This window comes from Ixodes scapularis, unplaced genomic scaffold (genome assembly GCF_016920785.2).
Source record: "Ixodes scapularis isolate PalLabHiFi unplaced genomic scaffold, ASM1692078v2 PGA_scaffold5__190_contigs__length_132052651, whole genome shotgun sequence".
NCBI classification, from domain to species: Eukaryota; Metazoa; Arthropoda; class Arachnida; order Ixodida; family Ixodidae; genus Ixodes; species Ixodes scapularis.
Window position 1 is genome coordinate 63374912 of NW_024609880.1, and position 13705 is coordinate 63388616.

The 13705-nt window shown below is 42.8% G+C and overlaps 1 protein-coding gene across 2 annotated transcripts in view; it reads left to right on the forward strand.

Annotated features, from left to right (window-relative positions):
* The first annotated feature begins 120 nt into the window (after window positions 1-120).
* The window catches only part of LOC120840901 (transmembrane protein 164), a 49552-nt gene continuing 35967 nt past the window's right edge, over window positions 121-13705 (forward strand). Inside the window, exons 1-3 of one of the 2 annotated variants that reach the window (XM_040211674.3) lie at window positions 121-299; window positions 5422-5483; window positions 11271-11458. In XM_040211674.3, coding sequence (XP_040067608.1) covers window positions 5471-5483; window positions 11271-11458 — 201 coding nt within the window. In that variant the 5' untranslated portion in view covers window positions 121-299; window positions 5422-5470. Of the gene's footprint in view, window positions 377-5421; window positions 5484-11270; window positions 11459-13705 lie in introns of both variants that reach the window. The other variant, XM_042294131.1, reaches the window with a different exon arrangement.

Here is a 13705-nt window from a genome sequence, read left to right on the forward strand (position 1 = left end):
TAAACCTCGTTACCTTAACTTAAAAAATGATAGTTAGGTAGCGCAAAACAACGTCCAACTCAAAATAATTTACAAATATTTTAAAAAGAAGTAAATTATCCATTCATAAGACTATTCGACGCATTGTTAATTTTTCTTTTTATTTAGTTGTTTCGCTTCGCCGACTTTCCCCTATCGTCGGACGTTGCGTCAGTTGCGTTGACTGGCGGCGCTCGCTTCGGAGCACGCACTCCTCCTAGGCTCTCTACACGCAACGCTCGAAGACGCGCAGCGAATCGATCGCTGGCACCGGTGCATCGGTAAGCGGCTTTCTCTTCACCACGGGCAGAGAATTGCACGAACTCGCCACCGACATCACACGACCGCCCGTGTCAAGGTGAACGACGTGAAGCTAGCATGGCTAGCTGTTGCGACTTTCTCTACTGCCTCGCATTTCGCTGAACTCACAGTCCACCCCCTCATTGATTCAATTCGACAGTCTGCACTCTGTCTCTCGCCTGGTTTCCTTTTTTTTTTTTTTATGGGGGGGGGGGGGGGGGGGGGGGTGTTAAGTCGCGAACGTTTCTTACAATGAAAAGGAGCCGACAAAACTTGGAAAAAATGAAAACGGTGGATGTGCGTTTGGAGGCGTTGGGTTCTACTAATTTCGGAGTTCTGCGAGATATGGGCTTTCGGGACAAGACCCACGAATCCACCCCAGCTTTGCTTGACACACAGTGTAAAAAAGCGAAACTGCAGCAACAAAAAAGGGGAAAAAAAAAACAACGAAAAAACGCGCGTGTAATGCTACAAATGTTTGCTACTACCCTGCTGTCTAAATTTCTACGAGGAAGCGAGTGATCATTGATCACTTTCGACTTCACTCGGGGCTCACCTCTCAACGGCATTTTGAATTTTCCTTGTAGCGTGACACGTTTTTGGTGTCAATCGCAAATTACAAAAAAAAACATACTTTCTTTTTTTTTTTTCATTTGCCGTACGAGATTTTTGACTTGTGTGATATCGTTGGCGACGTTATCGTTGGCTGCTGAGATCTACAGATTGGGAAGTGGGTTAGAAGGCTACTAAATCCTTCACAGTCCCTTATCATCTCTTCCTATCTTTTTTCCAGTTCATCCTTCGTAGAGAAATGGTAGAGAAGGTAACATGGCTTGGACATGGCATTAGATCTATGCTGCTGGCTAATTTTCTTAAAACCAAGTGCCATATCTACAGTGCTAGAATTAGGACTGTGGAGGGACGCATGTGGCAGAGAAATCATAAGAATGGCAGACAAATTTGTCTCAATTTGTGCAGACCTATGTCGCTGGCTAGGAAGTACAAGCTGCCGTAATATCGGAAGCCGCACTTCGGGCAGTGCAACCTCATAGTCGGCTTTGTGAAAGGTGAAGTGTGAACGGTGCAAGCAATGTGTAGTATATGAGGGGTATTCTAGTCTTGGGCACGTTACTGTTAAAACGTAACAGTGTTACGGTTACATTTAGGGGAAAATGGTAACCCAGTTACTGTTACAAAATTGAAAGAGTAACTTGTTACAGTTAGTTACTTTGCTAAAGTAATGCCATTACTTAGTTGTTACTTTACTAAAAAATACTAAAAAATATTAGAAAACACTCAAATGGAACCTTCCTTAATATGCCTTATATTTTTCACAAGACATAGCGTTGTTCACGGTAGTGAATCTGATTTGTTGAGAAACTAAGATTTTCCCAATAATTAATATCAACAAAGGTTTGGTTCTTCCTATTTCAATTTTTACCATAGCTCTTCGAACAAGATCATATTTTAAGACAGTATTGAGGTAAATTCACTAGAGAATAAAGCATTTATAGTTTTTATTTTTCAATTAAAACTACAGGCGACTGTTTTTTAAAAATTTTTAAGCTAGCACATACCTGCTGATGATCTATGAATAACTTTAAAATAAGTGCGACCACCATAAGGTGTGCATGAATACAACAGCACATGTCTAGATTTCGGGTGTATCCAATAATGGTGGAAGTTTACTATCGGTCAATTCGAATTTCGAATTTCTTTGGTGAGGCCAAATGGGACGGAAACAATAAACATAGTGAAAATGTGAAGTCAATAACCATATAAGTCATATCTAAGGTTCCATGTTTTCGGGTAAATCCAAAAAACTCAGAAAAATACCCGCCGGTAAGATTTTGGTCAATTCGGATTTATCCGATAAACTCAGAATTTTGCTGTGCCAATGCCCCCCAAATAAACTAAATAAAGACAATATTTTACAATTAAGTTTGATCAGTGCACAGGGTCAATGGTCCTGGGAAAATGCCACCACAGTTATCTTTCTTATCTTTCAAAACTGGATCATTGACAAAAGGGGTCTACCGCTTATCTCGTCAAGGTTCAAAACGACATGTCATTGTATTTTCGGGTCACGACAAAAACCTCTGTATTAATTTCCAGTTTGGGCCACACTATAGGGAGTATTCACTGGCGACCATAGCTGTGTAAGCGACTGCTGAGCACTTGCTGATGCCGAGCTTCCGCAGTTCTTTTGCAACGTGCATTCCACACCATCAAGATTGCCGGTCTTAGCATCCAAATAATGTGAGCTCGTTCTGAGCATGCGCCCTAAACAGCACCCACAAATATAGCGTCCAGTGAATACTCCCTATAAATGCTTTTTAAGAGGAAGGAAAGGTTGTGTTTTTGTGACAGTTAAAGCTATGGACCATACATGGAATAGGTTGGGATGAATATATGCGTCCCAGTGACTTCCTTCGGAAGTTTATTTTGGAGGTATCAATGTTTATCGGTGCCACAGACGTGTGCAACTTTTTGCCATGGGACATATTAGTGTTGCCAATGGAAATGGCACCAACACCAAATCCAGCTGAAGAAATATTAATTGATATGAGCACATTTTATTTTTCTTTATCTAGCATTTGTTTACACCTGGATATTATTTATTTTTCATAGGAAACACTGCGAAATTAAACTCAGAATTTCCAGAAAATTTTGGAATCAAACATAAATACTCCTGTAAACTCACAATTTTCGGAAAAAAATAAACTCCAAAAAAACCCTCCAAATTTAATGAAAAATGAACTTTGAAAGCACGGAATCCTAGTCATACCTTGTAATCAGCTTTGTAGATGTTCTCTTAATTATGCCACTCCATTCCAGTCATTGGTCGAATCATTTTCTACTACGTGTGCACAATCTTTCATGAAACACAAAGCTTCTCTTGAAAGCTTGGGGAGCAATGTTGCGGCAACATTCCTCTGTCAAACTTGCTGAACACGGTATCGGTGCAGAAGAAGCACTCATTGAGGTCCAGTGCACCCCAAACTTAACACCGCCACTGGGTTCCCAAGTATTGAGCTTGTGTCGGCTACTTACTGTTAAATTAGCCACCAAAACGTTTGGAATGCCTTCTCAGGATGGGATAGAAATCAAGGACCCAAACCTTCTTCAGATAGCTCAATTGGCCGCCGCAGGGACTGTCAGAAATGGCAAATGCCGTGGCAGCTTTAAGTTTGAGGCGCACTGTTTGTATGACCACTGTGCATAGAATTCCAAATAGCTGTTGCAATCTTTTCTCCGTCACTTCCTAACCAGATCAGACACGTTTGCACTCTTCCATCTCACCACCCCAACTAGAAGAGACCACCCGGAAAGTCCAAGACGTGAATATCGATAAATCAACTGATGCTAAGTGCCCCTGGTCCCAGCTAAGGGCGGTGTTTCAGTTTCAAGAGAACACTCAAACAAGCAGAACAACACAGACGTGTCGTCGAGACCCCTCAGAAGTTTTATCTGTTGGACGGCAAATTAGATGGGAAGGTACTGTATGCATGGCGGCAAAAAAACAATGTTTGAAAAATCGGCTGTGGCTGTAAGCCTGCAGGCGTTTCACTGGACAATCACAAAAAACTGTCCTCTGTGAAAAGCACTTGCTCCCTTCACCTGACGAAGAAAAGAGAAATGTTTTAGAGATGCCGCGCTTTGTTACATCTGCTTGCGCTGTGGGAGATGTCCCATACACAGGTGGTACGGACAGAAATGTCTTCATCCTCCCAGTTGGCGGGGCCAGCTTGGTTAAGCATGGTCACCCAAAATTTAGTTTCTTTTTATTTTTATTTTATTTTTTTCTCGTGCTCCAGACAGTTTCTGCAGCAGTTTTTGCTGTGCCCTTCCTGTATCAGGACTTATGACTCTTGCGAGTTGCGAGGCGATTCGGTGATAGTGTTTGTAATAGTTTTGCACATAAATCTGAGAAATAACTGTAACGACGTTACACTTTATAGTTACTTTTGAAAAATAATAACCCTGCTACAGTTACAAGTTATTTTCACTAAGCAGTAACGAGTTAGTGACAAGTTACGGAAAAAAGTAACTATCGTAGCTACCGGTAACACGTTGCTAGTAATTAGTTACTGCCCAAGATTGGGGTATTCACTGGGTGCCGTATTTGAGTGCACTGTTCACTAGGCATGCTCAAAACGAGCTCACACTTATAAGCTTCCCAAGATCGCAGTCATAATGGTGTGAAATGAACATCGCAAAAGCACAGAGGAAGCTCGCCGTCAGAATGTGCCGAACAAGTTACTGTTATTCACTGGGTGCCATATTTGAGTGCACTGTTCACTAGGCATGCTCAAAACGAGCTCACACTTATAAGCTTCCCAAGATCGCAGTCATAATGGTGTGAAATGAACATCGCAAAAGCACAGAGGAAGCTCGCCGTCAGAATGTGCCGAACAAGTTACTGTTTTATAACTTTTTTTTACTATACCCTGCTTTAACACTTCTAATGTTATTGATGAGCCTGGCCCATTCAGTGGCATACACCGTTTTTGCCAACACTCTGAAGACAGTGCAAGGTCGTAGCTTCCTATGCTTTGTGCAAGCACCTTGCTTTGTAATGTTGCTCAGCTGGACAAGCAGGAGCAATGCCCGGAGCTAATGAGAAATTGTTGCTCAAAATTAAAAAGAATAAAGATGCTTCCACTGCACGAGCATGCATGCGTGTAGCAACACCTTTTGGAGCTACCAGCTTGCATACAAACCTGCCACCATCATTTGCTGGAAGAAAAAGAAAAGTTATAAGCTTTTTACAGTTCACATAGATACATACATCATCCATGTGCCAGGAGGCATCCTTAGTTGCTTGTTGTGATTGGCATGTTTTAAGGTGGAGGTAGCGCTCCAGGATTTGTGCTGTCAACAACTAATGTTGTTGACTACTAGTGTTGATTCTAATTTTGAACTGCACAATACCCATGCAATCATATATATTTTCAAAATGTGCTGCTGTGCAATGCCAAAATTTTCCTTATGTCCATTAAATCCTCTTATCAATCTTCCACCCTTGCAAACAGCCTGGCTGTAAAATTGTTCCCTACAGATTACTGCCTTTCATCCTTTCCTTCGTCTTGTGTATTCTAGGCTTGGAATCGCCACCTAGGAGGTCAAGCGTGCCAGGTCATATGAGGACATGATGCCGACAAGTGAGTTGGAAATGAGCCAATAACTCCCGTGGGGAGTTGAGCAACCGGTGTTTAGCAACCTGGTCTATCAGGCCGCTTTCGAAGCTTGTTTACCAAAAGACTTAAAACTTTTCCTCCTTCCTCCTTACACTGTCAAAGGGAAGAAAAGAATTGCTTCTTTAAGGTCAAATGCGGAAAATACATTCTTTAAGGACAGGGTAAACACGTGACTCATGACAGTATATTCCTGCAGTTTCTACATAAGTTTTTGAAACAATATTTTTCCAGTAATTTTTTCGTAATTGTTTCTATTTCTAGATATGTGCAGTCATAACATGTTAATTTGGACCCCATTACAGTCCTGTCTGATTAAATGAACTTCATGAATACAGATATCCTGCTGTATCCACAAAATGTTTGGGTATGAATCATGTAAGTGCGTGCATTCTTTTCCAGTTATTATGGACACACATTACGGACATTTTTGGGGGGCAACGGAAGTGTTCACATACACGAGACATCACTGTGTTGTGCAAGTTATATTGCTTGTTCAGAAAGGCTTGTGTTCGGTAGCCCTTCAGGGCTCAAATAGTTTCAAACAAATCACAATTTTGTGAGGTTGAGGCTAGCCTCAAAAAAATCGAGGCAATCATTTCTCGCTCTGTGTATGGAGCAAACGAAGCCAGATGTTAGACGGCTATGTGTCCTCTCGCATCCAGGTGCGACTCGGACTGCCTGCGCCGATGACGATTGTGTCGTGCGGCACTTGGGAGTGTGTTACCATAAAGGCACCTTTTTCGTCGCACATTTTTTACAACTGGAACTAAGATTAATATAAATCTTTAAAAAAATAAATAGATAGGTTGCGCATCAGCGAAAACATGCCAGGTGTTTCCGAGTTGTTTTATTGGCCTGCTGTGCCAGTCTGTGTTGCGAAACTGTTTCCCCAATAATTTGTCATACTGGGTTAGAAACAGGACAGCCTTTCTGTCCTTTTTAAGTTTGTTTTTGCCTAAGGTGAGTCTGCATGGCAGGTTTTCTTCTGTGTCTTTTCTCCAACTTTATTTTGAATGAAGGGCTAATTATATGTTGATGTATATTTATAATTCATAATAAAAGTTATTTTACAATTATTTTTAATTTTTGGTGTATTGGCATTTGTGAGCCATTACGGGGAGGAAATTAATAACAAATAATAGCAGAAATAATAAAATACACATTTCACATCTCTATAGTCAGATTCAAGGTATTTAATAAAGGAAAGGAGAAAGAAACTGCATGAGAAGAAGTTTACAAACACTGTGCTGAATGAGTTTAAAGCTGGAATTGGACAAGAAAGGGGGCATCTCTGCATATTTATTAGCCTACACTGCTTGTGGAGGGATCCTGGGTTCGAGCCCCACCCCTGCCCGTTTCGATCTGGATGAGCATCGTACCGGCGTGCAGTCGTGTATCACTACTGCGTGATGCACGTTAAAGACCCCAGGCTAGCGGTTGTACCGCACTGGCTAAATTTCTCATCTACAGCTGGGAGACTCGTCGCCCCTGTGAGGCAGACCAAGTTCTAGGCTGTATAAACACACACACAATCCAATTTTTTTTTTCACAGACTATAATGATATTACTATCTGTATAAAAAGAACAGTACTGATGTATCATAGTGCTTTGAGGACTTGCCTATACTGTAATGTATGCACACACATTTTGATGCAGAGAGCTGTGTAGTCCCAGCAACTATTACTTCTTACTGTAAACAACTTAATTTTTGTGAGAGCCTAATTTTCACAAATTTAATAAGTTCGTAAATAGTTCAAAAAATTGGTTTCGCGAAAATATCACTTCGCGCTAACGAATACCTGGCATATCACTCCAAATTGTGAAATTTTGTGCTTACGAAATATTTTCATAATCCACTTTTCGAATTCCTGAACTATTGACCACAAAAATTAGGTCCATACAGGCAATCTCTATTGAATGAATACTAATAGCTAGTGTGTCTCAAAAAGCGGTGACAGTGATCATCCAACAAGTAAGGAGCGTAGCCAGGGGTGTTGTTCAGGTGTCGGAGCACTCCCCAATAGGAGAAAGATATAAGCATTTAGGTTTGTTTCAGATTACATGTAAAAATACAAAGTACACAGTTGGTGAGTTTTACTTAGGGGTAATCTTGGAAACTGCAGTATTGGCAGAGCTTCGTCATATGCCACCAACCAGTCAGCAGAGATTAGTGTCACAAGGTGGTTATTGCTATTGCTTCGGTCATTGCCTCATACTCTTTTAGCTGTTCTGTTTTAGGCTTTTTGTTTTTTCAGCAGTTTGTGTTGACTTGTTCCGTCATACTGTTATGTTGGCTCGTATTTTAGGGAATCATATTGCTGTTTATAATTTATTAATTGAGTTAGTGTAGAGGCAATCCTAGGGCAGGCTGCCAATTTGTTATGTGGGCATTTGCCTGCAATATATTTTTAGACGGATTATTTATGATAATCGGAGAGAGCACCCTAGAACACCAGCAAGAAATTTTAGCCCAATGAGACCTCCTTGCTTGAGAGATCCCCAAGTTTTGTCATTTCAGTCTATGCATCCTGACGGATGGTCTATTCTAAAGAATCTGCACTTAAAGAGAATATTATCGATACTGTATCGCGACGTAGGGTCACCGTTTGGCTGGCTCAATGAACGGAAAGTGCAAGAGGAGTTTGTGCCTGGCTCGGTGAAATGGCTTGTATTGGGGCAAAACAGCATTGCATGTCTTCTAACACAGGTCCTAAAATGCTAGGGATCACACTTTAGAACAGTGCTCATTGTCAAGATTGCGCCGTCAGAAACCTCTGAGCAGGGATGGGCAGTATTTCAAATACAAGTATTTGAAATACGTATTTCAAATACTTTGTGTATTTTGCATTTGTATTTAATTACAAATTGGGTAATGTATTTGACGTGTGTATTTAAATTCTAAAACATGGGTATTTTAAATACAATTGTAATTAAATACAATTTTGTGGGCGAAAATACATCCCTCAAATTTATTGTCACTGTCCAGAGCAGGAAGAAAACTATGTTCTGAACCGAATGCAGTGTCTCTCAATCAAGCTCAAGCCTTTAGTGACTTTGTGATTACGGTGCTAGTCCAGGGCAAGAATAGTGACGAAATCAATGTTCACAGGCAGACTGGCTTATTAAGTGCCTGTGACAACTTGTGATCCTTTCCAGCCGGATTTCCATCCATACTTTTGCCTTGGACATTCTAAATGCACGGGTCATCCAGATTTTCGTAACTGGTGCGAGTTGCAACAATAAAAAATTCTCTAGCTAGTGCTGCGCGTCTTGGTCGTCTCGGTTCTTTGTGGGCCTATATCAAAATGTAATCGACAAAAAAAGCTGCTTGAAGCTCTGTACTTTTTTCACCTATTGCGTCCAAGCTGATTACACTTTTTTGTGATTATATTTCTATTACGTTACTAGAGCCTCGCTCACTAACTCCCGAGTGTGCGATTCAAAACTAAAATGAGATACCCAGAAACCCGTAGCAGGTGCCCTGAAGTCGCTGACGCAAATTTTGAGGAATGTATTTGGAAAAGTATTTGGAGGAGACCATATACATTGGGTTGTATTTGTATCTTGTACTTAAATGCTTTTTTGGAAATGTAATTAGATTTGTAATTAAATACATTTTTGACGAAGTATTTTGTATTTGTATTTCGATACATATTTGAATGTATTTTGCCCATCCCTGCATCTGAGGCATGTAAACGAATGTCTTAACATGTCACTAAACGGTTAATGACCGCTGTAGTCTCCTTCAAACATGGTAGAAGGGTGTGCCAATAGTGTGTTGAACGTAAGTCTCCAACGCTGGCTTCTTTTCAAAATGACAGTGTAATATTTTATTTTTTACTTTATAGTCTGTTGCTACATATAAGATCTGCAAGAGACATTCTGCCTCCAGCGTGTGCTCATTGCTTTCCTTTTTGCTCCTTGGCTGCACTTGCTCATTAGATCACAAAGTGTTATCGAGGACGTAGGAAGTTTATGCTGGAGGCAAAGCTTTTATTATTGGCGACGTGCGCAACGAAAAGCGTCGCTGTGGTCGGCTCTTCGCGATTGGCCGAACTCTCACTGTGGTGTTTTTAGTAGTGTTCATTCCACTTTCATAAACGACAACAAAAGATACAAGAGTAGAGGCATGTTCACAGATTTGCAGTGGTTGTGTCCACAGCAAACAAAACTAAAATCACTGGAATCTGGGAAAGTAGCGCCATCGCCTTCCCCACTTGCTAGCAGGACACAAACAGATGCTAACACACAGACGAGCGAAACCTTGCAACAAGGCGATTGGCTGAACAGTATCTGTTGCCGTGGCAATTGCCGTTTTGGTCCTTTCAAACCTTGGAAGCTTCGAAAGGGTCGTTCTGAACCAGCTGCGCCAATGTTGTGAGGGTGTGTCGTCGTAACGAAAGCGTTCCTCGCCAATATAAGAGTCTTCGGCACTGTATGTGCAATCAACTTATCAGTCTGGCATATATTCGCAGATCTCGTACAGTGATATTGTTCTTTGTGCATATTTCATGACAAGAAAATTATTTTTCCATGCCACCAAGCACCGACGCTGCATGCATTGGGGGTGCACTCGTTTTGCCGGTGTGTAAATAACAGATTCTTTGTATACAAGAAATTTTTTATGAAGCAGTTTGTCACCACGAATTTAGATCGGTCAGCCAGAAACTGCTCATTCCATGGACCAAAATGGCAAATGTACGGGGACCTTTGCCCTACTTTCTCAGGATTCATTAACCTCAGCCAAAACAACAGCAATGACCAGGACACTAGAACAACCGTAATTCACGATTGCTTCACTAAGATATTTTTGCATCATTTGCCACATTGTGTGGCGCACAGTTGTCCTGGTGAATTTGGCGTTCCGGCCATTCGGGACAGAACCAGCGCAGCTGTCCGAACCAGGCTTAATGTCGGGCTGTCAACCATGATGGTGTCGGTTTAAGAATATGATGCCTCCTTGCTTCCAGCATGCTTGTTACATGCATCATCAATCTTGTCAATCGTATCTGATAATCCCAGTCTTGACGTCACAAGTATGAACCAAAATAGGGTGCCACTGAAATATCTTGTCACTAATAAGTCCGGTTCACACATGCATCTCAGTGCTGACAACAAATAGTCAGCACTGCAGCAGTGCTACTGTCAGCTCAGCACTGAGTTAGTGCTGCATCCTGCGTGTACGCAAGAAAAGGCAGCATCAGATGCATTGGAACGCTGATACAGCATGAAGTCAGCGTTACATCTATTGGTGAGGAGATTGAACTTTAGGGGGCATTCTGGCCAGTTTTGTTTTCCTCAGAGCTCTTTGTTTACACAATGCAGGGCCTGTGAACTTTTATCCGTTAAGTTGCCTTCTTGAATAAAGCTGGGGGCACACTGCAATGTAAAAAGTGGTGACAATAAACGGAGTGACAGTGGTAGGATGTGACAAACCGGATCTCTCCCGAAAACAATCCTCGGAGGTTAAGCTTCACCCACTTTGGCCTTTGTGCTGAGCGAATGCAGGGCACATGTACACTACATTGTTCACGCAGGCCAGAGTGGGTACAAAAGAGCCCCAGCCAAACTTTGCTCAATGGTGTAGTTCTAAAGTTAGCTGCTAGGGGCGCGACGGTTCAATCTCCTCTCTTATAGCACTGAGATAGCGCCATGGTGTATGTGTGAACAGGCCTGCAGTGTCATCGCTGCTCGATGACAGCAGCTTTGAGGAATGAAGTAACGATGCCCTTATTGTGGGGTGCCTCGCAGAGGTCAGCATGGAGGGCTCTCTGCTGAACGTGGCAGAGTGGGCGTACGCCGGCGTCAACCACACACTGGCTGGCAACGGAGGCCCCGAATGCGCGGCCTTTCTGTCACCCCTGCGTCGGTTGATCGAGACGTGCCTCGCTGCGTGCCTGGCGTGCTACCTCGCCTACTGGAGTTACGGAAGGATTCAGGTGAGGGCACTCCCATACACTGTGCACCTTTGCAAGCAGTGCCGCCGTGGCTACGGCAGAATGACTTTTGTACCCTGTGAAGGCTATCTCTGTGGAGTAAAAGCCGGCTCGGGGGTGAGCCGCTTCATTATATACCGGTGGTTGTCGACCACCAATGTTTCTGGGGACCCTTCGTTGACCAGCAGAAGTGACTTCAGAAGAAGGGGAGGGGTGCTAGGCAATTACATGGACTACTGGATCAGTGAATGCTGGCAGGATGGGAAAGGCTGGGCATCTCTTTTTGATGGCGGGCCTCCAGCATGCACTCGTCGCCCTCCATCCACCGTGCTTTGCTGCACATGCATGTCCACAACCTGAGAGGCACCAGAGCGTTATTGAAAATAGGAAGCTTGCGCCGAAGGTGGGACCATTGAAACTCCTCTGTGTCGTTCTCACCCTGCCAGTGACTGACTCTACTGTGAAATGGAATTATTTCATTGTTCTAATATATATGGTGGAAACATTAAACAAAATAGTGCAGTTTTTTCTGCGCATCATCAAAAGAAAGATTTCCTGCCTGACTTGGCTGATGGGTGAGGGTTTTGTGAACCCCAAAAATTCCTTAGTGGAACCCGGGGATCTCTGGGCCCCCATTTGCTTCAATACAGATGTACTTTGGAGGGTTAATCTATTCACCACATTTGGCGGGAGCCGATGCCACAGAATTTGGTGCCCAAGCCCCTCTGTACTGAAGGTAATGCCATTGAATGATCCTCCAACACTTTCTGACCCTCTAGAAACATCCTCCTCCTCCTTTTCAAAGGTCTCCTTGCCACTACCACTGATTGGCCAAGCGTCTATCCAGTTTCGGTTCGCCGTTATCATCCGCCATTTGTGCGCTCCCGTGTCGCAGCCCCGCATTCTCCGACGACATGCATACATATAAATGCTACGTTAATGGCCGCCCGTCGAAGCTTTTTTTTATTGATAGAGTATATGTCGCGTGTTTTGCTTTTAACAACGTTATCGAACTGCTGGCTATGAAGTGGCATTGCTAAATGACTTGCGCTTGTTTACAAAATGCTCATTCACGTTTTTTCATCTCGTCGTCACTTCAGCGTGTAAAGGCAAAGCAAAGAGGTACAAGAAGTGATGATACTTTTTCTGTCGACTGTTTTAATAACAAGCGTAAGGGCTACAATAAGATTAGGTTGATCTGCCTCGCAGTTAAATTTTATTATATGAATATGTATTTATAAAGCGGAAGATTGCATCTAATCTTGAACCGAATGATACGAGCAGACACACAGCCGAAGCCTTGAGAAAACTCGCATGCCTGCTCTAGATGCGAAGCAATGGAAACACATACACACCCAGAAGCAAAGGCGTCAAGGACGCTGGCAACTCGTATCCTAGCGAAAACATGGCAACTGCAAGTCGAAATTTCGCAAAAAAAAAGAATCTAGCAAGGGTTTGCCAGTAGTCAACTGTCGCAGCGCTCGACGGAAAGGCAACCTAGGATGCGCTAGCATCGAAATGAGAGAGGGAGAGACTTGCAGAGAAGAGGAAAGAGTGGGGGATTCTCGAGGAAAAGAGGGCTTTGCACTACTTTAAGTCGCAGACTCCCGGTAGGCTTCCGGTAGTGCATTTATTTGTCCTTCGGCAACACCCAGCATTGAGCGATCGGGTAAGAATATATATTTTCTGAGAATTATCTGTAATACGTGTGTAAAAATCTGCGTTCACTGTAGAAAGGACCGGAAGCACGCAGGGGTCCGCTGATGATGGGCGGTAGCGTGCTTGTTTGCAAACAAACACCAGTGAATAATATAATCAACGCAAACACAAAATTTTGTGTCTGTGTATTTCCTCTAATCCCACACTCCAGCGTAAAAACGGTCTCTTGTGTTGAATGTGGAGTGCTATACTCGGCGACAACTTTTCTTGGCAATGCAGTGGAGGGTACAGGCACGTGTTTTCTATCCAATTTTGAGCGCTGAATAAGGCTGTGCGTGGGCTATCGTCAACTTCCTCTGCATTGCCAAGAAAAGTTGTCGCCGATTATAGTTTATCTGCTTCTTTTTGCAGGGGTTGTAGTGATGGGGTTTACTACGGTCAATCGAATGTCATTTAATCGAAGCACGTTTTAGAGAAAGCAGAGCCTCAGTTTAGAGGAACGCCGTTTATCGAAAAGAGGACAATATTTAAAAAAGGCTTTCCTACTTCGCGTGTGTATCACTGGTGCGCGTGTTAACCCAGGCCTCCTGC